The 24841-nt window shown below is 48.1% G+C and overlaps 1 protein-coding gene across 2 annotated transcripts in view; it reads left to right on the forward strand.

The window, feature by feature from the left end:
* The window catches only part of MAN2A1 (mannosidase alpha class 2A member 1), a 1157125-nt gene extending 1152776 nt beyond the window's left edge, over positions 1-4349 (forward strand). For both annotated transcript variants that reach the window (XM_085632583.1, XM_085632582.1), the window contains one exon: positions 380-4349. In XM_085632583.1, coding sequence (XP_085488709.1) covers positions 380-526 — 147 coding nt within the window. In that variant the 3' untranslated portion in view covers positions 527-4349. The remainder of the gene's footprint in view (positions 1-379) is intronic.
* The last annotated feature ends 20492 nt before the right edge of the window (positions 4350-24841 follow it).

Genomic DNA, 24841 nt, shown 5'->3' on the forward strand with positions numbered 1-24841 from the left:
AGTGCCTTTTATCCTTGGTGGTCAAATAGAATTGTTCAGTCTTAATATGGAAGTACGTCTTAGAACTGTAGTAACGTGTTGTTAAGTTAGCATATTTCATGTGTAACGTTTTCTGTAAGATTGTTCTACTAAGACACTGCATTTTATATTTATCTGATACTCAATAAGACTGTATATGTCTTTGTTTGACATTGTATGTTTAGAATTGTATTTATGGCTGTTTGCTTTGTGATTAATATGGACAGTGAATTGCATCTACAATAAACCTTTTAAGTTATGAAAAAGAAATATGACGGTTTAATGTACTAATAAGTGTTTCCTGAATCTGCCGACTGGATACATTTTCTTCAACACTATGAAATGTATTTGTATTTTTCAGATTCTAGTTCGCAAATTGTTCAAGGACCTAAGAGTTGAAAGTCTGACTCCTTCATCTTTAACCCTTATGCATTCATCTGCAAGCAACGTCACTGACATCCGCATGAGCCCAATGGAGATAAGTACATTCCGAATTACACTTAGATGATCCCGGCTTTAAACAACACTTCCGTCCCCCATGGCAGTCTTGCAATAAAGAAGCACATTGTTTGCAGTTTCCACAGACGGATACGTTTTTTGATTGTCCTTAAGAATAATGCCAAAAAAAGCCATGCTGCAAGGTCTTTGTTCTAACACAAAATACCGAGAACGTTGAGTTAAGATGAAACGAGAACGGATTTATAAGACTTTCCCGTCTCAGTAACAGTTCAAATCTCAGGTTAAAGATGATTCCTTGGTCCTGTGGCTTTTTTATGAATTGTTTGTTTTAGTGTTTTTCCTTTAATTTATAGAAATGCAACGGAGTTTCTTCCATCCCTTTTACATCTTGAATTGAAGCACTTGGAGAATAGCTAACGGCCAAATATTTTTGCACATTCAAGCAAACGAGTGGAATGCCATCACATTCAATGCTGTGAGAAACGAGTCCTGTGCTCCGCAAGGATCATTTTGATTTTGGACATTAACCGCAGCCGAAACAGTTCGCCTTCACTACTGGTAAAACGTGAACAGCCACATTTCTCCAATCATCGAAACCAATGGAAATTCTAAGGAGATGTGTTTTGCCATTTGACATAATGGGTTATGTGCAATGACGATGTTTCGTGTAAAATAGGATCACATTCTGTCCTTATAGTATATGTGGCCCTACAAAGCTGCAGTAAAAGGTGATGCTTATGTTTTTTTAAGGTGGAGGGTTTCTTAATCCAAAATATTCATACTGAGTTAAAATGTGCCTTATTTTTGTATACCTCTTTGCTACTGTGTAGGGTGGTTGTTTTTCTTTGAGTGAGTGATTTTATAAACTGTTGATCTGCAGCATCTGCATAGCAATGCGAACAGCAATGATGTTCAAAAACAAATCTTCCTACACCAAATGTGTGCTAAAATTACAAAAAATCATTGTGGCTTTTTGAATGTTGCACTTTTCTGTACCCTGTCACGAAAATGTAATTATGGAGGTACAACATAATATTGCAACTTAATGTTAACTGCTGCCAAGGAACCTGCCAAGTGCTGCACAGTCCCGACTACCATGTCACGGGATACGTCTTCATATTTTACAGACTGGACTGGGCTGTGAGCTATTGCTGAAACAGATGTGCCTAAAATGTGCAACAATTTTATAGAACCCAAATGGTCTCTTTGTGTATACTCTGTCGGGTTTATCTCACCAGGCGCTTAATTATGCCTTTTTTGTTGATTACTGCTGTGTGACTATGCAGGCATCTGTATCAACTGTTGAGCTTCATTACAGCATAGCTAATTGTTTCATCTTCCAGTTTCATCGCAGATGCTCAATCGTCAATTCTTTCATACCGTGATAGCCTATTTTGCCTACAGCGATACAGATGTGTCCTAAAACGATTTTGGGGCTTTTTGTGACGGTTGAAGTGAATGGAAAATGTACTTGGTCTCTGGAAACACACTTGTGTTTCATTCAGTACTACGCTGAATCTTAAAAGATTATACTGCTGTGGCGCAGAGGGATTATTCAAAAAGGGAATATTTAGCAAATAGTATGCTGATTGCACAGTGTTCTTATAAAATAATTGGAAATTAGAGCCATCTTTGTACATAATACATTTTCAGTGACGACCCATCATTGCCATACGACTGCACTGCATTTTGCTTATTGGGGACCAGTCTTTCTGACGTAACTTTAAAAAGTATAACCCACTTCCCTCCATTCCTTTAATCCAATCTTAACTGCGTGCAGCAAGCAGAGCTGTGCACGGTCATGTATTTTCTGATTCTTAATCAAACGTCATTGCTGCAGCTATCTGTTGGCTAACGCCACTAAGTTACTTTTTCAGATGTCTGGCGGGAATCGTGCATTGACGCAAATTTGTGACCACAAAATCTCAAGCCTTTATCAGTCACCTATTTGACCCCTTAGAATTTCCACTGGGGAACAATTAATTTGAGGTCTTATTAATAGCATTGGAAATTAAATGACGTGCATTTTCATAGAATACTGCAAATACGTTTTGTTGCCTGTAAGCTAGCAGGGTCCAATAAGGCTGTGCTTGATCAGTCATGGAATTTCGCTCACTGGGTTTCTCTGAATATGTGCTTAAATTTCCTAACTTAAGTTATGCCAGTTTTTAATGCAGTCGTTTCAGTGACCAGTGGCGAAGCGTGACCCCTGTACGTCTCACCTAAGGTAAACAGTTGTGATTCAGAATCAGTGACTGTTTCCGCCTACCTTTATAGCAATACCTGGCAGTTTTGAAAAGAGTAATATCAAGTGGCTTATATTTAGTGGCTCAACTTGCTCTCTTAGGTGACTGAATTACTTGACTAATCTAAAAAAGGCAGCAAACTGTAGGAAGTAGACTGTTTGCTTCCTTTATCTGCTAATTCAACACCTGTAGAGACCTGGTAAGAGTGGAACACCTTCTAGCGTTAAACGAGGCCTTTACATTGTACTGTATGCTGAGATTTCAACGATTCTCATGGAAATAAACTGTGTGCACCATGCTAAGAGACTGACATTTTTGGAATAAATGCTTGCTTGCATGTAAATTATTGTTTAATTTAGGCCGTAGGTACAAAATGACACACAGAATTTCGTCACTTTTGAAATAGTACCAAAAATATTAGTTAGTGTTGATAGCAGTTTCTTTTCATGCATCTTTTTATATTGATGATTAACGATACTTGGTTCCATTCTGGCAAAAAGCGAGTATTTAAAGGCAGGGGCGGCTCCTCCACTAAGGCGGAGAAGCGTCGCCCCACTGCTCGCTGAGCAGCAAAAATAAAATCATAATAATGTCGTTATCTTTTTTTTTTGTTTTTTTTTAAGCTACAGGGCTTGGTTAGGCCGGGGCGGGGCTGATGGTACAGGGGGATGAGTGGTTTGCACACTCCCTACGCGCACTTTGCATGTTCCCCTCCAGGCTGCATTACATAGCCTGGTGAGGAACATGCAAAGCCTCCGTGTCCCCGTCTGAGCGCCAATCCACGGCGCTCAGACCAATTACAATGCCCCCACTGTTTGAAGGTTTTGCAGGCCTACTGTATAACTTGAATGTTTTTTGCCATAATCTGGCCTGTTGTAATCATTGCTTTCGTTGCTGATTTTTAATTGTGCATTAGTTATTCTTTTTGCAGTCATTGTTTTCTACACTTCGACATCATCTGATATGTTTGATAGTAAAAAAGTATAAACAAGGAGATCAAATTCCACCAGTGTGACAAAGAATATGCAAGAAAATGTCTGCCATGCTTGTTAAAAACTTACATTTCATAATGTGAATTTATGCTTTCGAGTACCAACGCTGTGCCCAAATTCTCATTGCCAATAGTACATTTCCCAAAAATATGTGATTACAACCAATTCACTTAGTCATCAGGCGATTATAAGTCTAGTTATATTTTGTGATTTTTTTTTTGTGCAAAGAGTGCGAAATATTATAGTTTTGCAGTTTACAAGAGAAGGTTTTTTGCGACCATATACCTTTTCAGTGTATTTTCATCCTTAAAGAATTGTTTTCAGTTTTTGAGGAAAGATATGTGTGCTACTGTAAGAAAACAAGGCATTTCTTTTGCATCAAACATCTGGTATACAATTGTTGCACTAGAAATACTGACATCCTTGATCTTTTTCCCACGTCTGAAAGGTATTTCTTGTGATTTATACATTCCCTTGTACAGAAGCCTAAACAGTGTCTCTTTAGTGAAAATGATTAAATTGGAGGTTTTGTAATATCTTATCTTTGAAGGTATATATTTTTGAAGGGTTGGGGATAATATAACATTGTAAAAATGATCTCTAATTAAATAATAAAAGATAATTTGAAATGCTACTGTGTGCTATGAAATAGTTTTTTGGGGTGCAGGGATTTCCTGTTAACAATTTGTCACAACAGCTTACAGTGCAGTGATTGCATTTCAGATTGCTTTTCTTATCTTAACAAACTACAGAAATGCAAATGATACGTCGAGGGATCTTCACGTATATTTACGAATGCAAAATAACTCCACCTCCATGTAGGAATTAAGGAACACTTTTACAAATGAAATTTCTCCTTTCTAACTCCACATGATTCACCTCCCTGTGTCAAACCTTTGGGCATTCACTACATGTCTCGTCATTCTGTTCATTAGAACAAGAAAAATTAAATACAACTGAAGATTGGAGTACTGCTTCAAAGAGCAAAAACACACTATTTGTGCCTGCAAGTCTACTGTGCTTTCCTAGATGGCGCAGCTTTGGCGGTTTACTCTCTTCATATTTGGTCTCTTTTGAGAAAGGATCTCTGCTTTGCCCATTTCACATTGGATTTTCTTGTCAGTGCGTTTCTTCTGTCAACAATCAGTCAATGTTTTGTGGAGTGCACTACTCATCTGTGAGGGTCTCCATGCGCTTGGGGGGGGGGAGGGGCGGGCAGGGGGTGACCAGCTAAGTTGGGGTCATTCAAAGAGCCAGGTCTTGAGGTCCTTTCCGAATTGGTGCAGTTTCGGGCTTTGTCAGAGGTGAAGGGGGAGATTGTTCCAGGACTTGGCTGCGAGGTAGGAGAAGGATCTTCCACCTGCTCTGGTCCTGTAGAAATACGGGACAGTGGCTAGAGCGAGGTTGGCTGGGCCGAGGTTTCTCTTGGGGGAGTGGAAGGAGATTCGGTCATTGCGGTATTGGGGTCCGTTTTTGTGGAGGGCTTTGGAGGCGTGTATGAGCAGCTTGAAGGTCATTCCTCTATTGACGGGAAGGCAGTGGAGGTCACAGAGGTGTTGGGTGACTGTGGCTGCAGCATCCTGGATGGTCTGGAGTTTGTGGAGATGTTTTTGTTGATTCCAGAGTAGAGAGCGTTTCCTTAGTCCAGTCTGCTGGTGATGAGTACGCGGGTGACTGTTTTCCTGGAATCGGGGGGGATCCACTTGAATGTCTTGCGAAGTATGCAGAGTATGTTGAAGCATGCGGAGGATACGGCGTAGATCTGGCGATTCATTGTGACTGAAGAGTCCGAGTATGATGCCGATGTTGCTTGCATGGTCTGTTGGGGTGGGTGGGTTTCCGAGGACCACCAGGTGTTGTCCCATGCAGATGGGGTGAGCCGAGGATGAGGACTTCTGTTTTCTCAGAGGTGAGCTTCAGGCAGCTGCAGCTCATCCAGGTCGCAACAGCTTTCATTCCTTCTAGGAAGTTGCGCCTGGTGATGTCGAGTTCCTTGGTGAGGGAGAGGATGAGCTGGGGGTTCTGCTATGTGAGTGGGGGTTGGAGACAATTTGCTTCAGTCCTATGTTGGTGAGGTTCTCCAAGATGCCGGTGGTGTTGGGATTGCTGTGGTTGTCCAGGTTGAAGTTCAGGGCTCTAAGTAGTATGTAGTCTATAGAGGTGAGGGAATGGGGTGCAATGTGGTTGGCGATGACGTTGATGAAGCGGGTGCGGGGTCCAGCAGGTCTGTAGGCGAGTGTTCCACGGAGCTTCGTTCTGGGGTTGGACTGGATCTGGAAGAAGATGTGTTCGATGGGGGGCAAGGGGTCGTCCGAGTTGGTGGTTGTGAGTCGGAGGGAGCTTTTGTGGATGATGACGAGTAGACTTCCTGGGGGGTTGGGCGGTCTTTTCTCAGGATCTTGTATCCGTCAGGGATGGCGGTTGAGATGTCATGTCGGGTGCGGAGCAGGCATTGATCCACGGCTCTGTGAGGATGGCGATGTCGGGCTTGTGAGTGTTGAGGAGGTCCCAGATTTCTACGCCTTGTTGGTGCAGGGAGAATACATTGAGGAGGTTGCAGCTCAGCCTCATTATTTCTGTAGTCGATTTCATGAAAAAAAATCTCCAAAAGCCTGAAAGTTAAACAGAAGTGGTATGCCTTATCTCCTCTCTCCTTTTTGCACCTTTTCATGTGTCCCTGCTCGCCCCCTTGGCCCTGCCCCCCTCCAGCACCGCTTTCCCGTTCCCAGCTGTCCAGCACTCCCCCTCACACTATTTATGGCAGCCGCTGTGCAGCCATGCACCCTGGCATGTCAAAGGCAAGCCCATCTACGCCCGTCCTTGCCTGGACTGTACCCAGCGCACCAGACCCTGTTTTTTGGACCATTCACCAATACGTCGCCAGTGCCCTCCATGCACTTAACACCGTACACCACACCGCCTGCCACCAGGCATCGCTGATGGACACCCAAGGCTCGTTTTCCTGCTGGTACTGCATCTGCACTTATGCCTGCCACCGCACACCAGCCCCGCCCACCGCACAACTGACAAACACTGGACCTGACCGCCTCAAATGCATCCTGCTCAACACACGCTCTTTTCACAAACGTGCTGTGGAGATCTGGGACCTACTCGAGCCCATCAACCCGACATCACCTTCCTCACGGAAACTTGGATGAACTCCACCTCCATCCGGATGGTTACAAGGTCCTCCACAAAGACTGCACCAACAAACCAGGGGGATGCATGTTATGTTATGTTACGTTCATTTTTATAGCGCACGACTAACCCCGGGGCATCTCGGCGCTCGCCTAGAAATTTGACCTGAGAGCTGAAAGTCGGGACACAGTTAAAACAAGAATGCTTTTAGTTGTTTCCTAAAGGTGCTGTATATGGAGATTTTGCGTAGGAACACCGGTAGCTTATTCCAGTATCTTCGTGCAAGATACGAGAATGCTTTTCCCCCGGTGCGACTCAAACGTATATGCGGCACCAGTAGAAGGCCAAGTGAGCTGGATCTGGGGTTTCTGTTAGGTATATGTTTAATGAGTTTCTTTTGTAGATAGTAGGGGCCTCTGCCCTTCAGCGCATTGTAGGTGAGACAACAGATTTTAAAAAATGATCTCTTTCTTACTGGTAGCCAATGCAGCTCTCTCAGCAGAGGAGCTGAGGGGGGGCCTGCTGGGCAGTTCAGTATCATTCTGGCCGCCGTGTTCTGGATCACTTGCAGTTTATTTAGCCGGATCTCTCCCACTTCTGAAAACAGAACATTGCCGTAGGCTAGTCGGCTAATGACCATGGCTTGGACTAGGGTTCTACGATGATTCGTGGGCATGTAAGGAAGAATTTTGCAGAGTAGACGCAAACTGTAATAGCAGGAGCTAGTAGTGGCAGCAATGTGGTCTTTCATGGTTAGTGACTGATCTAATTTTAGGCCTAGATTTTTAACACACTGTTTGGGAACAGGAGCTGCTCCCAATTGTGAGGGCCACCATTCATCCGACCAACTAGCTGCGGCTTTTCCCATTAGCATAACCTCCGTTTTTCCGGGATTCAACTGGAGACAATTCTGCGTCATGCAGCTAGAGATTACAAGCATTCCTCTGGAAAACCGCAATTTCTCTGCTTCTATATTAGGGCCAATAGTAAACATAAGCTGGGTATCATCAGCATATGAGATGATCTCAAAGCCTAGCTGTTCTGCAATTTTTGCCAACGGAGCCATATAAATGTTTAACAAAGTCAGGCTTAGGAGGAGCCCTGGGGTACGCCTCTGTCTAGACTGATTTTTTCTGACAAATAAGGCCCTAGCATAATAATTTGCGTTCTGCCCGACATAAAGTTCTGCAGCCAATTGAAGGCTGTCCCTTGAATACCACAGGAAACTAGTCTCTCCGCGAGCACTAAATGTGAGATGGTATCAAATGCCACGGAAGATCTAGAAGGATCAGTATTACTGTTCCTCCTATGTCTATTTTCTGTCTAAGCGAGTCCGTTACTGCTAAAATAGCAGTTTCGGTACTGAAGCCCGGTCGGGAACCGGATTGTGATGGATCGAGAATTTCATTGGACTCCAGGTATAGACTTAGTTGCCTGTTAATTATACTTTCCAGCAACTTGCCCAATAAAGGTAGTAGAGAAATAGGGCGATAGTTGCTGAGTTCTCGGGGATCTGCAGTCGGTTTCTTCAATATTGGGCGTACAAACGCTTCCTTCCATGTTCTTGGAATGGTGCCTGATTGTATTGAGTAGTTATATTTAAAATAGCTGGCGCGCACCTAGTGGCTAGGAGCGCCGTTGTCTTTGGAGGAAAAAGATCTTGAGATGAGCCGGATTTTGCAGAGTAGAGTGCATTGGAGACTTCCTCAAGCGTGGTTAGTTCGAAGCAGTCTAAGGTACTTCCTGACATTTTTTTTAAGCACTCTGGTCTAATAGCGGCTTCAGGCTCTTTCGAAGTTATCAATGAAAAGTTAGCATAAATATTTATCATCATCGTACACAAAAGCACTCCTCTCCTCACCACCCACACGGATAACCTCTTGGTCAACATGGATCACCTCCACTTCCAGGTCCAGACCAGCCCGAACACTACCCTCTGCGACACCCTGATCTAAAGACCCCTGGACCCCCCACCCTTCAGCGATTCCATCATCGACTTCATTGCACCCCATGCTCCCGCCCCCACAGACTACATCCTCCTTTGGCAACCTCAACTTTCACCTGGACAAACCCAATGACAAAAATACCTCATCCCTGCTGGAGAGCCTCGCCACTGTTGGACTCAAACAACTAGTTGCCTCCCCAACCGACTCAGCGGGACACACTTGACCCCCATTTTCTCTGCCAGCGACAACATCAACTTCAGCAACACCACCGACCTCTCCACTCCGGAGCACCGTCCAACCCCTGCCCGCATCACATCTTCAACAGAGCCCACCATTGCCCCCGAACACTACTGCACCATCAACTGCACCACCTTCCCAGGAGACTGGAAACAAGCAGAGATCAACTCCTTGCTGCAGAAGCCCTCTGCCGACCCCACAGACCTCAAGAACTTCAGACCCATCTCTCTTCTCCCCTTCCCTGCCAAGGTCATTGTGAAGGCCATCAACACCCAACTTTCCGAGTTCATTGAAGCAAACCACATACTTGCCCTGTCCCAATCAGGTTTCCTAAGCAACCACAGCATAGAGACCGCCCTCCTCGCTGTCACAAACAACCGCACCCTCTGCAACTGAGGCGAAGCTGCAGTCCTCATCCTCCTGGACCTCTTGGCCACCTTTGATACCGTCTCACCGCACCCTATGCAAAGTACTCCACGACGCCGGCACCCGCAACCAAGACCTGGAATGGATGCGCTCCTTCCTCACTGGCCAAACACAGAGCGTCAGACTACCTCAGTTACTCTCGGTACCCAGGGAGATCAGCTGCACTGTACCTCAGGGCTCCTCCCTGAGTCCTACGCATTTCAACATCTGCATGGCCCCACTTGCAGCCATTGTCAGTAACCACTGACTCAACATCATCTCCTACGCTGAAGACACCCAGCTGATTCTCTCCCTCACCAACAAATCCACAGTCGCCAAGAACAACTTTCACAATGGGATGGAGGCTGCCGCCGCCTGTATGACCAACAGCTGCCTCAAGCTCAACTCAGAGAAGACCGAAGTCCTCATCACGGACTCCTTCCCCTCTGCCTTGCGTGCCTCTGGTGGCCTGCAACACTTGGAACCTCCCCCACACCCACAGATCACGCATGGTACCTCTACATCATCCTGGACTCTTTGCTCACCATGAACTGCCAGCTCAACGCCGTCTCATCATCCTGCTTCCACACACTATGCCTGATTCGAAAGAACTTCAAATGAATCCCCACTTAGTCCACAAAGACGGTCACTCACACACTCGTCAGCAGCAGAATCGACTACGGCAACGCACTGTACACCGGCATCATCCAGAAACTCATCAAGAAACTGCAGAACATCCAGAACGCCTCCGCCAGACTCATCCTCAACATCCCATGCTGCAGCCACGTCAACAGCCACCTCAGAGACCTCCACTGGCCCCCAGTCAACAAAAGTATCGGCTTCAAGCTCCCCTACACAACCTGGGACCTGCGTACCTCAATCATCGCCTAGCATTCCATGTACCCACCAGAGATCTCTGCTCCACCCTCCAGCAAGACCACAACTGGAGGAAGATCTGTCCCCTACCTCGTAGCGAAGGCCTGGTACACACTGCCTCTTCACCTCAGGCCATCACCATCACTGCCTCAATTAAGAAAGGACCTGAAGACCTGGCTTTTGGACTGAACCAAATCACCTTCGACGGACCAGCAGCTCTCCCCTGCACCTTGAGACCCCTACAGGTGAGTAGTTGCTCTTTACAAGCCTTTGATTGATTGAGGCTCTGAGGGTTCAACTTTGCTACCGCTTGCAAGGTAAAAAAAGAAGAAAAAAAATGTTGAGGCTGTTTGTATTCTTCTGTTCACCGCAGAAGAAAAAGCCTAGAGGAGCACCTGCCTCCACTTCATCACTAAACTAACTAAAGAACAGAAGGGAGCACCACTCTGGTATCTGTCTATCACCGATGTCACTTGCTCTGTAGACGATACCAGAACATTGCAGTAGAGATTAGAACAGTAGAACTTTGCGCTCACAAAGTTCTAGAATGTAGAGAGAGGAGCCTGCATGCTCCTGAACTGGCTGTTGATATGCTGTGGTTGAGGTATCTGGAATAAACGTGATGCTTCTCTTCACTCTGGTCTATTTATTATGTAATCCTTTTATCTGAAAGAGACAATTAGTTATAGATTCCTTACCTTTAGAGTAGATACCTTTAGAATTACCCCCAGGCGTCAGACTGAATCCAGAGAATTTTTTCGTCAGCAGTACCCCTGCGCGTCGGGATGTGGCGTCGGTCGGCTCTGCGTTCGTCGTTGGCATCGTGGTCATTGGGATGACGTCGTATTAGCTACTTAGACTCTGCCCTCGCGCGCTGACGTCTGTTCTTTCTTTTTCCGCACCAGTCACCGCAGATCAGGAGAGAGCGGAACCTCCAGTCACTTTTTGACTGATCTTTTTGCGACTTTTTCAACACTGTTTTTGAGTCTTCGCCTCCTTGTGGATGTTGGGATACCCAGTTTCAAGGCTTGCGGTTCCTGCCGAAAGCTCATGTCGGTGACAGATCCGCATCGTGTGTCTGTGGTGCCTGGAGCTCGACCACGACCCCATCGTTCTCTAACTGCCGGACCATGAATCCAAAGTCTTTGTGGGAGTGGTCCTGAAAGCTTCTCGAGGCCTTGCAGTCCACTTTGTGCTGTTTGAGGTCCTGGTCATGTGGGAGGTCGAGGGACCGGTCGCGGAGTCACCACCACTCATCCTCAAAGTCTTTGCACTCCTCAGGTAAGTCGAAGCACAAGAAGAAGTCTAAGAAGCATCGTCACTCTTCAACTGCTCCCTGTCCGACGGCGACGCAACGAGGGATGAGGATGGTGCCCGTCCTGCGGCTCCTCGTGCGGAGCCTTCCGGGTCGACTCAGAGTTTCCCTCCCTTTCCGGGAGCCGGTGCGACCCCTGCCCAGCTTCAGAGTTTCTACGAAGCGATGCACTCCATCTTTGGCAAGCCTGACTCGGCTGGCGCACCTGCAGGCCCCGCGGATTCGGCTGGGGGCCCTGGGTCTTCGACGCCAGCGGCTTCGGCCTCAGCACTGCAGGGTCCCCTTGGATCCAGGTCTGCATCCGAATTGGTGCCTGTCAACCTGATAACACCTCCCCCGGCTCAGATTCCATTGGAACCACGTCCGCATCCAACACCAGTTGTGCCCCCAGTCGGCTTTGACCCTGGCCTCCACCGTGACGTGGACACGGAGCCAGACCAGCATCGATTGACGCTGGATTCGGCGCCGATGGGTACTTTTGAACCTCTGTTCTACCCTGGTGTTGCTCTCAGGCCGGATTAGTAACCAGAGGAGGGTGAGGAGGACTGGGAGGGATTTGAAGACCCTTTAATTGACCAGTTGGATGAACTGGACTGTAGAGAGGAGTTGGGGGAAGCCAGTGGTCTGGATACCTCCCCAGACCTTGGCATGTTGTCTCCTCCTACTGTGGCTACCGTGGAGGGGGCTTCTCACGCAGTGGTGTTGCGTAGGGCGGCCGAGGCTCTCAACCTCGAGCTACCTACAGTGGCAGTCAGGAGGTTAGACAACCGGCAGCAAGCACTTCGGAGCCTCTGCTGCTGTTTAATGAAGCCCTAACTGACATCCTTTTGGGCACCTGGTCCAGGCCCAACACAGGGGCTGCTGTGGAAAGGATGATCTCCCGAAGCCAACGCCCGGCTCCGGGCGACCCCTCTTTCAACTCTCAACACCCCACCCCTTAGAGCTTGGTGGTCCAAGCCTCAACGTCCAAAGGCGCATTCCCTAACGCTCCTCCTGATAAGGAATCCAAAAAGCTGGACCATCTTGGGAAGATGATGTTTTATTCCTCCAGCTTGGGACTGCGGTCGGTTAACACTGCATGTCTGTTGGGCCGTTACACCCACTCTGTGTGGGATATGGTAGCGCAGGTGCTGCCCCGGTGCTCCCTCTGCAGCAGCCTCTAAACCCTCCTAGTCTGACCTTTCAGGGCCACCTATCGCCAGTGGCCGGCGGGATTCTCCATCTCCTCCTCCACTGGCGCACCATCACGTCGGACAGGTGGGCTTTGCAGATAGTCCAGAGGGACTACTGTATGGCCACAATAGCGAGTGCCTGTGTAGGTGAGAAAGGTAAAAAGGCAAGCTTGCGTTTGAAAAAGGCAGTCAAGTATCCACATTGAAAAAGGCTACATCCATTTTCTAAAAGAATCCTGAAGAGCTTCCTAAGGGTTTTGCAAATGCTAGACAAGGGACAAGAAAAGCAGAAACTCTTTCATTGGGTCAGCTTTCTACCTTTTTTTTCAGCACGCGAGAACCAAGACAGAAACGCGCATGTTCCAGTTAGGAACGGCGAACTTCAACTGTAGCTTGAGGCGCGATAGCGTCTCTCTTTGGAGTCGGACTTCTGAGGTGAAATATTTTCGACAGCAACTTTGCAGGAATAGTATTCTTGAATTCCCGCTTCAGTATTGGCAATTCCAGAGGCAGCGTCAGTATTTTCTACGCATGCGAAAACTAAGATTATAATTTAAAATAGCTTCCAGTGAAGCAGTAAGCTAGCGCGCTAACTAAAGACTAGTTTGTGAGGCAGAGTAATTTACCTACATACGTTTGTTGTCTTTCGAAGCTTTTCCTTCAAGAGATTCCTTGTGGGTAAGCTCATCTTCGTTGGATTTTTCAGCCTGAAGAAAAGGTATTGAAATTTCTCCGTGTTACCAGTTCTCGTTTTTCAACTTGAGACAGTCTTCGTCTGTAAATGTTCAACAAAGTGAAAGAGTATTTTGATTTAAAGGAACACTAAACAGAAAAGACTAGAACCATCCACAGATTCATATATCAAGGTTCATTTAAGAAATAAGAACTTTTACTAAGACTCATCAACTGAGAGTAAGCTTCCAGTGCTTTTAAGAGAGAAGCAATTGCCTTGAGCCTTGGGGTATTTAGAATGTCTGGTGCATGTAGTAAAAAAAGAAAAATTGGTGTATAGATTGTATGCATGAAAATTTCTCTCCCCATGCAGATGCAGAGTGTCCTGTCCCAAGTAGAGTAGCGGAGACGAGTAGAGGTCTTCAGGCGAATCCATCTTGAGGCAGTCGCTCTTTTATCCACTTCCCCTTTCCCCCCTGCTGTTGCGCTCACCAGGAGGATTCCTGTTAGTTTAGGGGCTTTGGGGCCATCTTCGACTCCTGTAGAAATGGTCTGGTTTTCTGACAACTACTCCCTCCCTTTCAAGACTACCCCTCCATCCATGCCACCTCAGTACCATCGCATGTTAGAGGATCATTTGACCTTTCTCCAACAGGAAGTTACAGCTCTATTGGCCAAGGGAGCTATCGAGCAAGTTCCTGCCCCTGAAGTAAGTTGTGGTTGCTATTCCCACTACTTTCTGGTAACCAAGAAGGACAAAGGCCAGCGCCCTATCTTGGATCTCAGGAACGTCAACCGCTTCCTCCGGAAGGAGAAGTTAAAAATGTTGACGCTAGCTCAGTTCCTGTCTGGCCTGGACCCTGGAGACTGGATGGTAGCGTTGGACTTGCAGGACGCTTATTTTCACATCTCCATCCTGCTAGCCCATCGGCGTTACCTGCAATTCACAGTAGGCATCGAGCACTTTCAGTTTACCGTGCTCCCCTTTGGCCTTACCTGCGCCCCTTGGGTGTTCACGAAAGTGATGGCGGTGATCACAGCTCATCTGTGCAGATCAGGGGTTTCAGTCTTCCTCTAGCTCGACGACTGGTTGTTGAAGGCAGGATCGCCCAGGCTGTTAACTCCCACCTCCAGACTACAGCGGACATCCTGCAGTCACGGAGGTTCTCTATCAACGTGCCAAAGTCACACCTGACTCCCTCTCAGAAGCTCCTCGTCATCGGAGCGGTTCTGGACAGGACTCAGTTTCGGGTCTATTCTCCCGAGCAGCGAGTGTGGGATATTCGGGCCATGATTCTGATCTTTCAGCCTCTATCCTGGGTTTCGGTCAGAATGATCCTGCGGCTGCTGGGCCTCATGACCTCCTGCATCCTGCTGGTGGATCATGCCAGGTGGTATATGCGGGCTCTGCAGTGGGACCTGAAGTTCCAGTGGGCACAGCATCAGGGGAATCTCTCCGATTGCGTCCAGATCTTGGAGAGCACTGCACGACAGTTGCAGTGGTGGCTCACAAACCAGGATTAGGTCAACGGGAGATCCCTTTCCGTCCCCAACCAGATTTCACAGTGGTGACAAACGCATCGCTTCTGGGATTGAGGGGCCACATGGGGAGGCGGAGATCAGAGGCCTCTGGTCTCCGGCGGAGTCTGAGCTCCACATCAACCTTCTGGAGCTCCTGGCGATTTGTCTTGCACTCAAAGCATTCCTTCCCTCTGTCTAGGGAAGAGTAGTGCAGGTGTTCACGGACAACACCACTACCATGTGGTACTGCAACAAACAAGGCGGGGTGGGGTCGTGAAGCCTATGTCAGGAGGCCCACCTTCTTTCGACATGGCTGGAACATCAGGGCTCATCTCTGGTGGTTAAACACCTAGCAGGTTCACTGAACGCCAGGGTGGACAAACTCAGCCACAGGTGCATGATGAATCACAAATGGCGTCTTCACTCAGAGGTGGTGCAATGTCTTTCAGCAGTGGGGGAGCTTTGGTTAGATCTATTCACCACTGAAGAGAACGCGCAATGTCAGTGGTTCTGCGCGTTAGAATTTCCAAGGCGGCACTCGTTCGGCAATGCTTTTCATCGCAAGTGGATTTGCGGTCTTCTATACGCCTTTCTGCCTATGCCACTTATGCTCAGAGTGCTGAAGAAGATCAAGCGCGACGGGGCCCAAGTCATTCTTGTGGCTCCAGATTGTGCACGAAGACTCTGGTATCACGAGCTGTTACACATGGCCATCGATCCTCCGATCAGACTGTCTCTTCGGAAGGATCTTCTGTCGCAGCAGCAGGGGACGGTCCTCCACCCGAACCTCTCCAGCCTCCATTTCCTTGCGTGGAGATTGAGCAGCGACAGTTGACAGCCTTCGACCTTCCTCCAGAAGTCTATGATGTTATCTTGGCAGCCAGACCTCCCTCCACTAAGACTGTGTACACCTGCAGATTGAACAAATTTGCGGCGTGGTGCACAGAAAAGGCTGTGGATCCCCTTTCTGCCCCTCTTTCTGAGGATTTCTTGTTCCTCCTTTCTTTGGTCCAGCAGGGCTCTGCTCCTGGCACTCTTAAGGGCTATCTCTCAGCCATTTCAGTCTTTCTCAGGCTTCCTGATCAGCCTTCTCTTTTCAAGTCCCATATTGTAAATCGCTTTCTTAAGGGCATTACTCATCTTTTTCCTCCTGTTCCCTTCGTAATGCCTCAGTGGGATTTGAACTTGGTTCTTACTTATCTTATGTGCGCTTCCTTTGAGCCGCTACATAACTGTCCTCTCAGACTTCTCACTTTGAAGACTGCCTTTCTGGTTGCCATCACCTCTGCTCGCAGTGTGAGTGAGCTCTAGACTCTTTCTTCAAAACCTCCTTTTCTGACGGTTCATCCGGACAAGGTTGTTCTTCGAACTCGTCCCTCATTTCTTTCCAAAGTGGTTACTTCTTTCCACATTGGTCAAACCACCACTTTGTCCACCTTCTTTCCGCCTCCGTATTTTTCTTAGGAGGAAGAGAGGCTCCACCGTCTGGATCCAAAACGTGCGTTTTCCTTTTATTTGGGTTGCATCAATCTTTTCCCGGTGGATGACCAGCTCTTTGTTGGCTACGTGGGCGCCAAAAAAGGTTGGGCTGTGCACAAACGGACCATCTCTCGGTGGGTCGTTTTGTGCACTAAAGCTTGCTACTCTTTGGCAAAGAAGGAGGCTCCAGTGGGATTGCGTGCCCATTCAACCAGAGCGACGGAAGCTACCACTGCTCTTTGGGACCGGGAGTCTCCCTCCATGACATCTGTCAGGCAGCTACGTGGGCATCTCTGCACACATTCACAAAGCACTACTGCCTGGTCAGCCAAGTCCGTATAGACAGCTTTGGTTGCCGTTCTGTTCTCCAGGACTTTCTGGTGTGAACGTGGTTCGCAGACCCACCTCCTGGGTTGGTATTGCTGGGGTATCCATTCTAAAGGTAAGGAATCTATAACTAATTGTCTCTTTCATATGAACAAGTTACTTTCCTTCGGTAACAATATATCTGTAGGAGAAATAGATTAGTTATAGATTCCTTACCGCCCCACCCATCCTTCCCGTTCTGCAAACTGACTTCTAGGGTCAGGAAATCCTTTTCGGGGCCCTAGTTTTGTGCGCCAGTGGTCAGTGTCTTGTATGGCTCTGCGCATCTGGCGTGAAATGCCGTGTGAAAGAGCTGACGTCAGCGTGCAAGAGTGGCGTCTAGGTAGCTACCGCGATGTCATCCCGGCGACCACGACACCAACGACGAATGCGGAGCCAACTGAAGTCACCTTCTGACGTGCAGGGGTACTGCTGACGAAAAAATTCTCCTGTTCCAGTCTGACGCCTGGGGGTTATTCTAAAGGTATCTATTCTAAAGGTAAGGAATCTATAGCTAATCTATGTCTCTTACAGATCTATCGTTACGGAAAGTAAGTAACTTGGTCATCTTGCATTGGACACTGGAGATGAATACTGGATACATTCAGGTACACCTCAACATGCACTCGATACAGCCAGAAGACAAAGTTTGGCCACTATCAGGAACTGAAGGGTATTCAGGGATATACCCTGGTTAGTTAACTGAGTCCAGGATCATTGTGTCAAACTGATTCCGATACACAGTGAGTACTTTTGCAGATGATCGCTGGCTGTGGGTCTGAGCAGCGAGTAATTGCCTACTGGCAGCAGTCGCTGTGATGACTTAATGGTCATCCGGACGTGACCCTGTCCACCACTAGAGTTCTTGACTTGGGAAAGAAACTCAGAGCCAAAGAGCAATGTTAATTTCAGCCTCCTTTGAGCTTGTTTACAGTGAGAAAGAGAGATGACTATCTGATGCCACTCTCCACTTCCGACATTCATGTGAAGGGTGAGCAGCTTTCTCACGAGGTTGCGCACTATATATGAGGAATCCCTTGTGTACCACCGTACCAACGTAAGAAGCTGCGAACTGATGTGAGCGTGATTAATACCATGCGCAAGCAGCTACAAACTGTTGTGAGCATGGGGGTGCACGCTGAGGACGAAAATTCACCACCGTTAACGTGCCTTGCTCGCAGCACAATGAGGAGAATTTGGTCCCCAAACACGAATTTGTGTCTGGATTGCGTAAATTGGCAGCCTCATGTAAGTATGAAGCAAGAAATGATGAACCAGGTATTATGATGAGGAGCACCTTCCCATTGACAATTGACTCCACATGGGTGGATGATAGAGGCAGATATGTTGGTATATCCGGGATGTGGGAGGGACGGCTCATCACCTTTATGTCTGTTTATGTTCCACCGGGCTTACAGGGTACAACATTTGCCGATCTTGGCGCGGCCTTGCTCACTATTCCGGATGGGCTCCTGGTCCTGGGGGGGGACTTTAATGTAGTGGTCTCGGGTACCTTGGATAGATATCCCCTCGAGAGGTGAGACCATCTGCCCGTTGGCTACCGGACTTCCTTGAGGCGATGGGACTGGTCGATGGCTGGAGAGTATACCATCCAGATCAGGTTCAACACACCTTTCACTCTGGGGCGCACAACAGTCTCTCCCGTCTAGACTATTGTCTTGTGCCAGCGGCGCAAGCCACATATATCAACGAAATTAAGCACTTAGCTAGAGGTATCTCTGACCACTCGCCTGTCTGGGTTCACTTGCTCGCAAGTATGGGTGGAGTCGATAGATTGGCCCCAATTAACCCTTGCTACCTTCATAACCCCAAGATCCGTGAAGAGCTAATTAAAGCTATTGACAACTATTTTTCCGAAAATGAGGGGTCAGTGTCCTCTTCCAGTCCTTGTGGGAAGCATTTAAAACTGTAACTCAGGGACAAGCCCCGTCATTGATATCTGGCTCCAAGAGAGATTAACAAAAAGAGGTCCTCGAGCTTGAAACAGACATATACAGACTGGAGGGGGAACTGCAGTCGGGTGTCACGCCGGAGAAGCTCCATCTGCTGAGTCTGAAACAGCAGGACTATAAAGCATTGGCCTCAGATAGAGCCAAGGCCCTGAGTACAGAGCAGCAAGGCAGACTTTATGATTTGGGAGACAAAGCCGGGAAGCTCATAGCGTGGCTGGACAGAAAGGAATGGGCGAGTCAATTAGTTCCGGAGCTCAAAATACAGGGAGGTGTCTCAATCACGGAGCCCCAGGACATAGTAGACAGGTTTGCGGAACATTTCCACTCTGTATATATGGCGGTGTCCTCTCACACTGAAGAGGACTCTCAGGACCTACTGCGAGATATCAGGCTTCCCTGTCTCTCCCTCGATGACAGGAAATATATGGATAGCCCTCTTACCACCGACAAGATCGCACAAGCGATCCGCTCCATGAATTCTGGGAAAGCGTTGGGCCGAAATGGGCTTCCCATTGAGCTTTACAAGCTGAGACCGGATAAGCTAGCCCCCTATTTAAATTCTTTGTTTGAAGAATCTAGAGAAGTGGGAATGATGCCCCGGGAACCAAGAATAGCTACTATTGTCACCATCCACCAGGAAGGGAAGGCCAAAACAGACTGTGCCTCATACAGGCCCATCTCTCTTTTAAACGCTGAACTTAAGATTCTGGCCAAACTCTTAGCTAACCGCTTGGTGAAGGTGATTGGTGGCTTAGTGCACCCGGATCAATCCGGTTTTATGCCGCATAGAAATACAGCCCTGAACTTGCGTAGAGTTCATGGGGTGATAGCCAGACCCCATACCCTTCGGGAGCCGGCCGTGATTGTTTCGTTGGACGCAACCATGGCCTTCGATACGATGGGCAGGTCTGGCGAAACTGGGACTTGGCCCGGAGTACATTCAGTGGGTACGTCTTTTATACTCTGAACAACTGGCTCAAGTGGTGGTAAACAATAAGGTCTCAGCCTCCTTTATACTTATTCGAGTCGTCAGGGTTGCCCACTATCCCCCCTTCTCTTTTACCTGGCCTTGGAACCCCTTGCCGCCTGGATTCGTTGGGACCCAATGATAAGAGGTTTGCAGTGGTCCCCCGGATGGGAGGACCGCATATCCTTGTATGCAGATGACATCTTACTCTATTTGTCCTCCCCTAAGAAATCGCTTACAGTGGTGCTGGACATTCTTACAGTTTTCGGTAGATTTTCAGGACTTTCCATCAATTGGCGTAAATCCTTATTGTTTGTTCTTAGGGGGGACCCTCCCGTCCCTCCCCGGAACTGGCCAATACAAATTAACTTGGATGGATTTAAATATTTGGGGATTTTTGTCTCACTGGACCCCTCGGTCCGTTATGCCCAGAATCTCCTTCCCCCCCCTCTTCGTAGACTCAAAAGCGACATTGCTAGCTGGAAGACTCTCCCTATTTCACTCTTGGGCAGAGCTACTCTGTTCAAAATGATGGCATTACCACGGTTCTTATATGCCCTGCAAAATACCCTAGATCTAGTTCCAGCACGTTATTTTAGGGAGGTTGAGAGCCTACAGAGGGACCTATTATGGGACGGCAGGCCTCGAATCGCCTTGAATAAGCTAATGCTACACTGGTATGATAGAGGCATTAGCCTCCCAGATATTAAGAAATACTATTCTGCTTCCCATATGGCAGCTATCAATCATGGCACATATGGTCGGGCGGAGGACCAGGGTGATGCCATGGACAGATGGCTCCTTCCGGGCGGCACTTAGGGTAGGGCGTTGTACTCCCGCCCTAAGCGGTTTCAACTAACAGGCCCCACGAAGCATTCGGTTCAAATTTGGCACAACACCACTAATTTTCTTGGCTGTAAACACAGACTAACATTAGCTACCCCTCTTTGGGATTCAGAGAAATTGGGTGACCTGTGGAGGACGAAGGGGTTCGATAGGTGGGACCTTATTGGGATCTCAGCGATTAAAGATGTTTGGGGAAAGGGGGAGATTAAGTCCAACAGCACGCTTCAAAATGAATATGATTTGGCAGACACAGAACGCTTTCGCTATACACATATCTCACATTCACTTCAGTCTTCATTGCCTAGAGGAGCCGATCCCCCGGAGGCTTCCCCTCTGGAGGACAGAGTCTTAGATGGACACCTCCCTGATAAAACGATATCATTAATATATAAAAAGTTAATTAACCATATGGCAGACCCCCTCATGATATTGCGAGATAAGTGGGTGTAAGAAGGGGTAGAGCTGGATGATGAAGATTGGCAGGCAGCCGTGTCCTCCCCCCAAAGTGGTGGCCATCCCGGCACGCTTGCGACTGGTTCAGCTTAAGATCCTTCACAGGACCTAGATTTGTGCACATGGGGTAGTCTGATACAGGGGAATGCGGACGGCGATGTGGCCTTACCGGAACGTTTATGCACATCATCTGGGAATGCTCACATATCAACCTTTTTTGGCGCCAGGTGCACGACACGATTAACGAGGTATTACATGTCTCCCTCCGTCCTGAGGTCAGACGGTGCCTGCTAAATATCTTGGAGCCCACGGATTTAAACACTTCACAGTCCCAGTGGGCCACTCTGGGGTTCATGTTGGCAAAACGAAACATCGCTCAACTGCTGGGGGCAGCACACCCACCCACGTTGGAAGCTTGGGAGAAAAACCTTGATTGGTGTATGTATAGAGAAAAGACAGTGTATTTGGCAAGGGGGTGCCCTAGGAAGTGGTCACTTATTTGGAACCCATGGAATACTTTTAGAGGAGAGATCTGCACACCGCCTCGAAATGTTGAACATGATGACCCTATTTTGCCGTGATGTTCCTCTCATATGTACTATCTTTATATCCTTCCATTCATGCATTGTGCGAAGTGTCAACTACCTCGTTCCACTGTAATGTACCATTCACCGGTCATTGTTTAATAAAAAGAATTGTTTTTATAAAAAAAAAAAATTAGGAACCGATCAGGGAGCAATTTTTGCTGAATTGCAAAATTGAAAGCATATGGGAGGATTTGGCTAAAAGATGATCCTTCCTTAATAGATATGTGGATTGTGGCAAACAAGTAGAGCACATGATAAGATGTATGAAAGAAATTAAGTAAAACACTAATTGTAAGCACAATGCACAAAGAGTTAGGGACAAATACTTAAGGGTACTCCTTTGACAAAGGACAGAAGGCATGTCGGCGCCTTCAAGGGGTAGTGCTACAGATTTGGGAGGGCTGGCCACATGGCACACGGCAACAGTAAGGAATGGCCAGAAATGAAAGCTAATTGTAATAAATGTGGGAGGAAAGGACATTTTATGGTGTGCTCTAGAAGTAGCTCTGGTAGCAAGAATCCTGAAAAACAAGCTGAGTCGGAGTGCGAAGAAATTGTACTGCTGATGACTGAAGGAGGGTCTAGCAACCCCAAATATGTGGGAAAGATAGAAGACCTCGAGATTGAGCTCATGTTTAATTTATGCTCTAGACTGTCAACTTCAGAGGAGGTATTTAATAAACTGTTCAAGAAATAGATGTAGCTACACAAAATGGATATACACCTGGGAAGGTATGGTGGCCAACCAATATGGATGATAGGATACTTTGTAGAAAAGATCAGGTCTAAAACCAAATATACAGTATGCAAAGCTTTTGTTTCATGTAAAGGAGATAACATTTTAGGATGGCCAGCACAAAAAGACATAGGAGCTTATCTGAATCCCAAAGCTGAACCGTAATTTTAACAAGGATGTAGATGTGGGATCTGATTTTGAGAAAGAATATTTCACTGTTTTCACAAAGCTCGGCGCAGTTCCGGGCCTATCCTCCGGAACATCGGGTCCGGGATATTCAGGCTCTAATTCCCATCTTTCAGACTCTATCCCGGGTTTCGGTCAGGTTGGTGCTGCGGCTTCTGGGTCTGATGGCCTCCTGCATCCTGCTGGTGCATCACGCCAGATGGCGAATGCGGGCTCTGCAGTGGGACCTGAAGTTTCAGTGGGCCCAGCATCGGGGCAACCTGTCCGACCATGTCTTGATCTCGGAGGCCACTGCAAGACAGTCGCAGTGGTGGGTCACGGACCGCGATTGGGTCAGTGGCAGATCCCTCTCCCTTCCCCAACCGGAGCACGTAGTAGTGACGGATGCGTCCCTCCTGGGATGGGGTGGCCACATGGGAGAGGCGGAGATCAGAGGCCTCTGGTCTCCGACGGAGTCTCAGCTCCATATCAACTTTCTGGAGCTGAGAGCGATCCGACTTGCACAGAAGGCATTTCTTACCTCTGTACGGGGAAGTGTAGTGCAGGTGTTCACAGACAACACCACCACCATGTGGTATTGCAACAAACAGGGCGGGGTGGGGTCGTGGACCCTTTGTCAGGAGGCTCTGCGCCTCTGGACATGGCTGGAACATCAGGGCATCACCCTGGTGGTTCAACATCTGGCGGGCTCTCTGAACGCCAGAGCAGACGAACTCAGCCACCGGTGCATGATGGATCACGAATGGCGTCTAAACTCGGACGTAGTGCAAGGCCTCTTTCGGCAGTGGGGAGAGCCTTGGTTAGATCTATTCGCCACCGAAGAGAACGTGCAATGTCAGCAGTTCTGTGCGTTGGTGTTTCCAAGGCGGCACTCGCTCGGGGACGCCTTTCGTCGCGAGTGGAGTTGCGGTCTGTTGTACGCCTTTCCGCCTATACCACTTCAGCCCAGAGTGCTGAAGAAGATCAGGCGCGACCGGGCCCAAGTCATCCTTGTGGCTCCGGATTGGGCACAAAGATACTGGTATCCCAAGCTACTCAGTCTATCAATCGATCCGTCTGCCTCTTCAGGAAGATCTTCTGTCGCAGCAGCAGGGAACGGTCCTCCACCCGAACCTGTCCAGCCTCCACCTCCATGCGTGGAGATTGAGCGGCGACAGTTGATGGCATTTGACTTGCCTCCTGAAGTCTGCAATGTCATTCTGGCAGCCAGGCGTCCCTCCACTAAAAGGGTATACGCCTGTAGGTAGAACAAATTTGTGGCATGGTCCTCTTCCTGAGGTTCTCCTCTTTCTTCTTTCCATGGCCCAGCAGGGCTCTGCTCTGGGCACCCTTAAAGGTTATCTTTCAGCTATTTCTGCTTTCTTACGGCTTCCTGATCAGCCTTCTCTTTTCAAATCCCCTGTTGTTTCTCGTTTCTTTAAGGGCATTACTCACATGTTTCCTCCTGTTCCTTTTGTAATGCCTCAGTGGGATTTGAATCTGGTGTTGACGTTTCTGATGTGCGCTCCCTTTGAGCCACTTCATAATTGTCCCCTTCGTCTGTTGATGCTTAAGACTGCTTTCCTGGTTGCCATCTCCTCTGCTAGAAGGGTGAGTGAGCTCCAGGCTCTCTCTTCTAAGCCTCCTTTCCTTTCTGTCCATCCGGACAAGGTTGTTCTCAGGACTCGTCTTTCCTTTCTCCCTAAGATGGTGACTGCCTTTCACATCGGACAGTCTGTTACGCTGCCTACCTTCTTTCCGCTTCCGCATCCTTCGAAGGAGGAAGAGAGGCTCCACCGTTTGGACCCAAATCGGGCGCTGTCCTTCTATCTGGACCGCACCAAGGAGTTCCGGGTGGACGACCAACTCTTTGTTGGCTATGTGGGTGCTAAGAAGGGGCGGGCGGTGCACAAGCGAACCATCTCTCGGTGGGTCGTTTTGTGTATCAAGGCCTGTTACTCATTAGCTAAAAAGGAACCTCCTGTAGGGCTGAGGGCCCATTCCACTCGGGCCACAGCGGCGACCACTGCCCTGGACCGGGGAGTCCCCTTGCAGGACATTTGTCAGGCAGCTACGTGGGCCTCGCTGCACACGTTTGCGAAACACTATTGCCTGGACAGCCAAGTCCGGAGGGACGGCTTCTTTGGCCGTTCTGTTCTCCAGGACTTTCTGGTGTGATCTTGGTTCGCAGACCCACCACCGGGGTTGGTATTTCTGGGGTATCTATTCTAAGGTGAGGAATCTAACTAACGTGTTTCTTCGGTAACGATAT

The sequence above is a fragment of the Triturus cristatus genome, chromosome 2_1 (assembly GCF_964204655.1).
Source record: "Triturus cristatus chromosome 2_1, aTriCri1.1, whole genome shotgun sequence".
Taxonomy (NCBI): domain Eukaryota; kingdom Metazoa; phylum Chordata; class Amphibia; order Caudata; family Salamandridae; genus Triturus; species Triturus cristatus.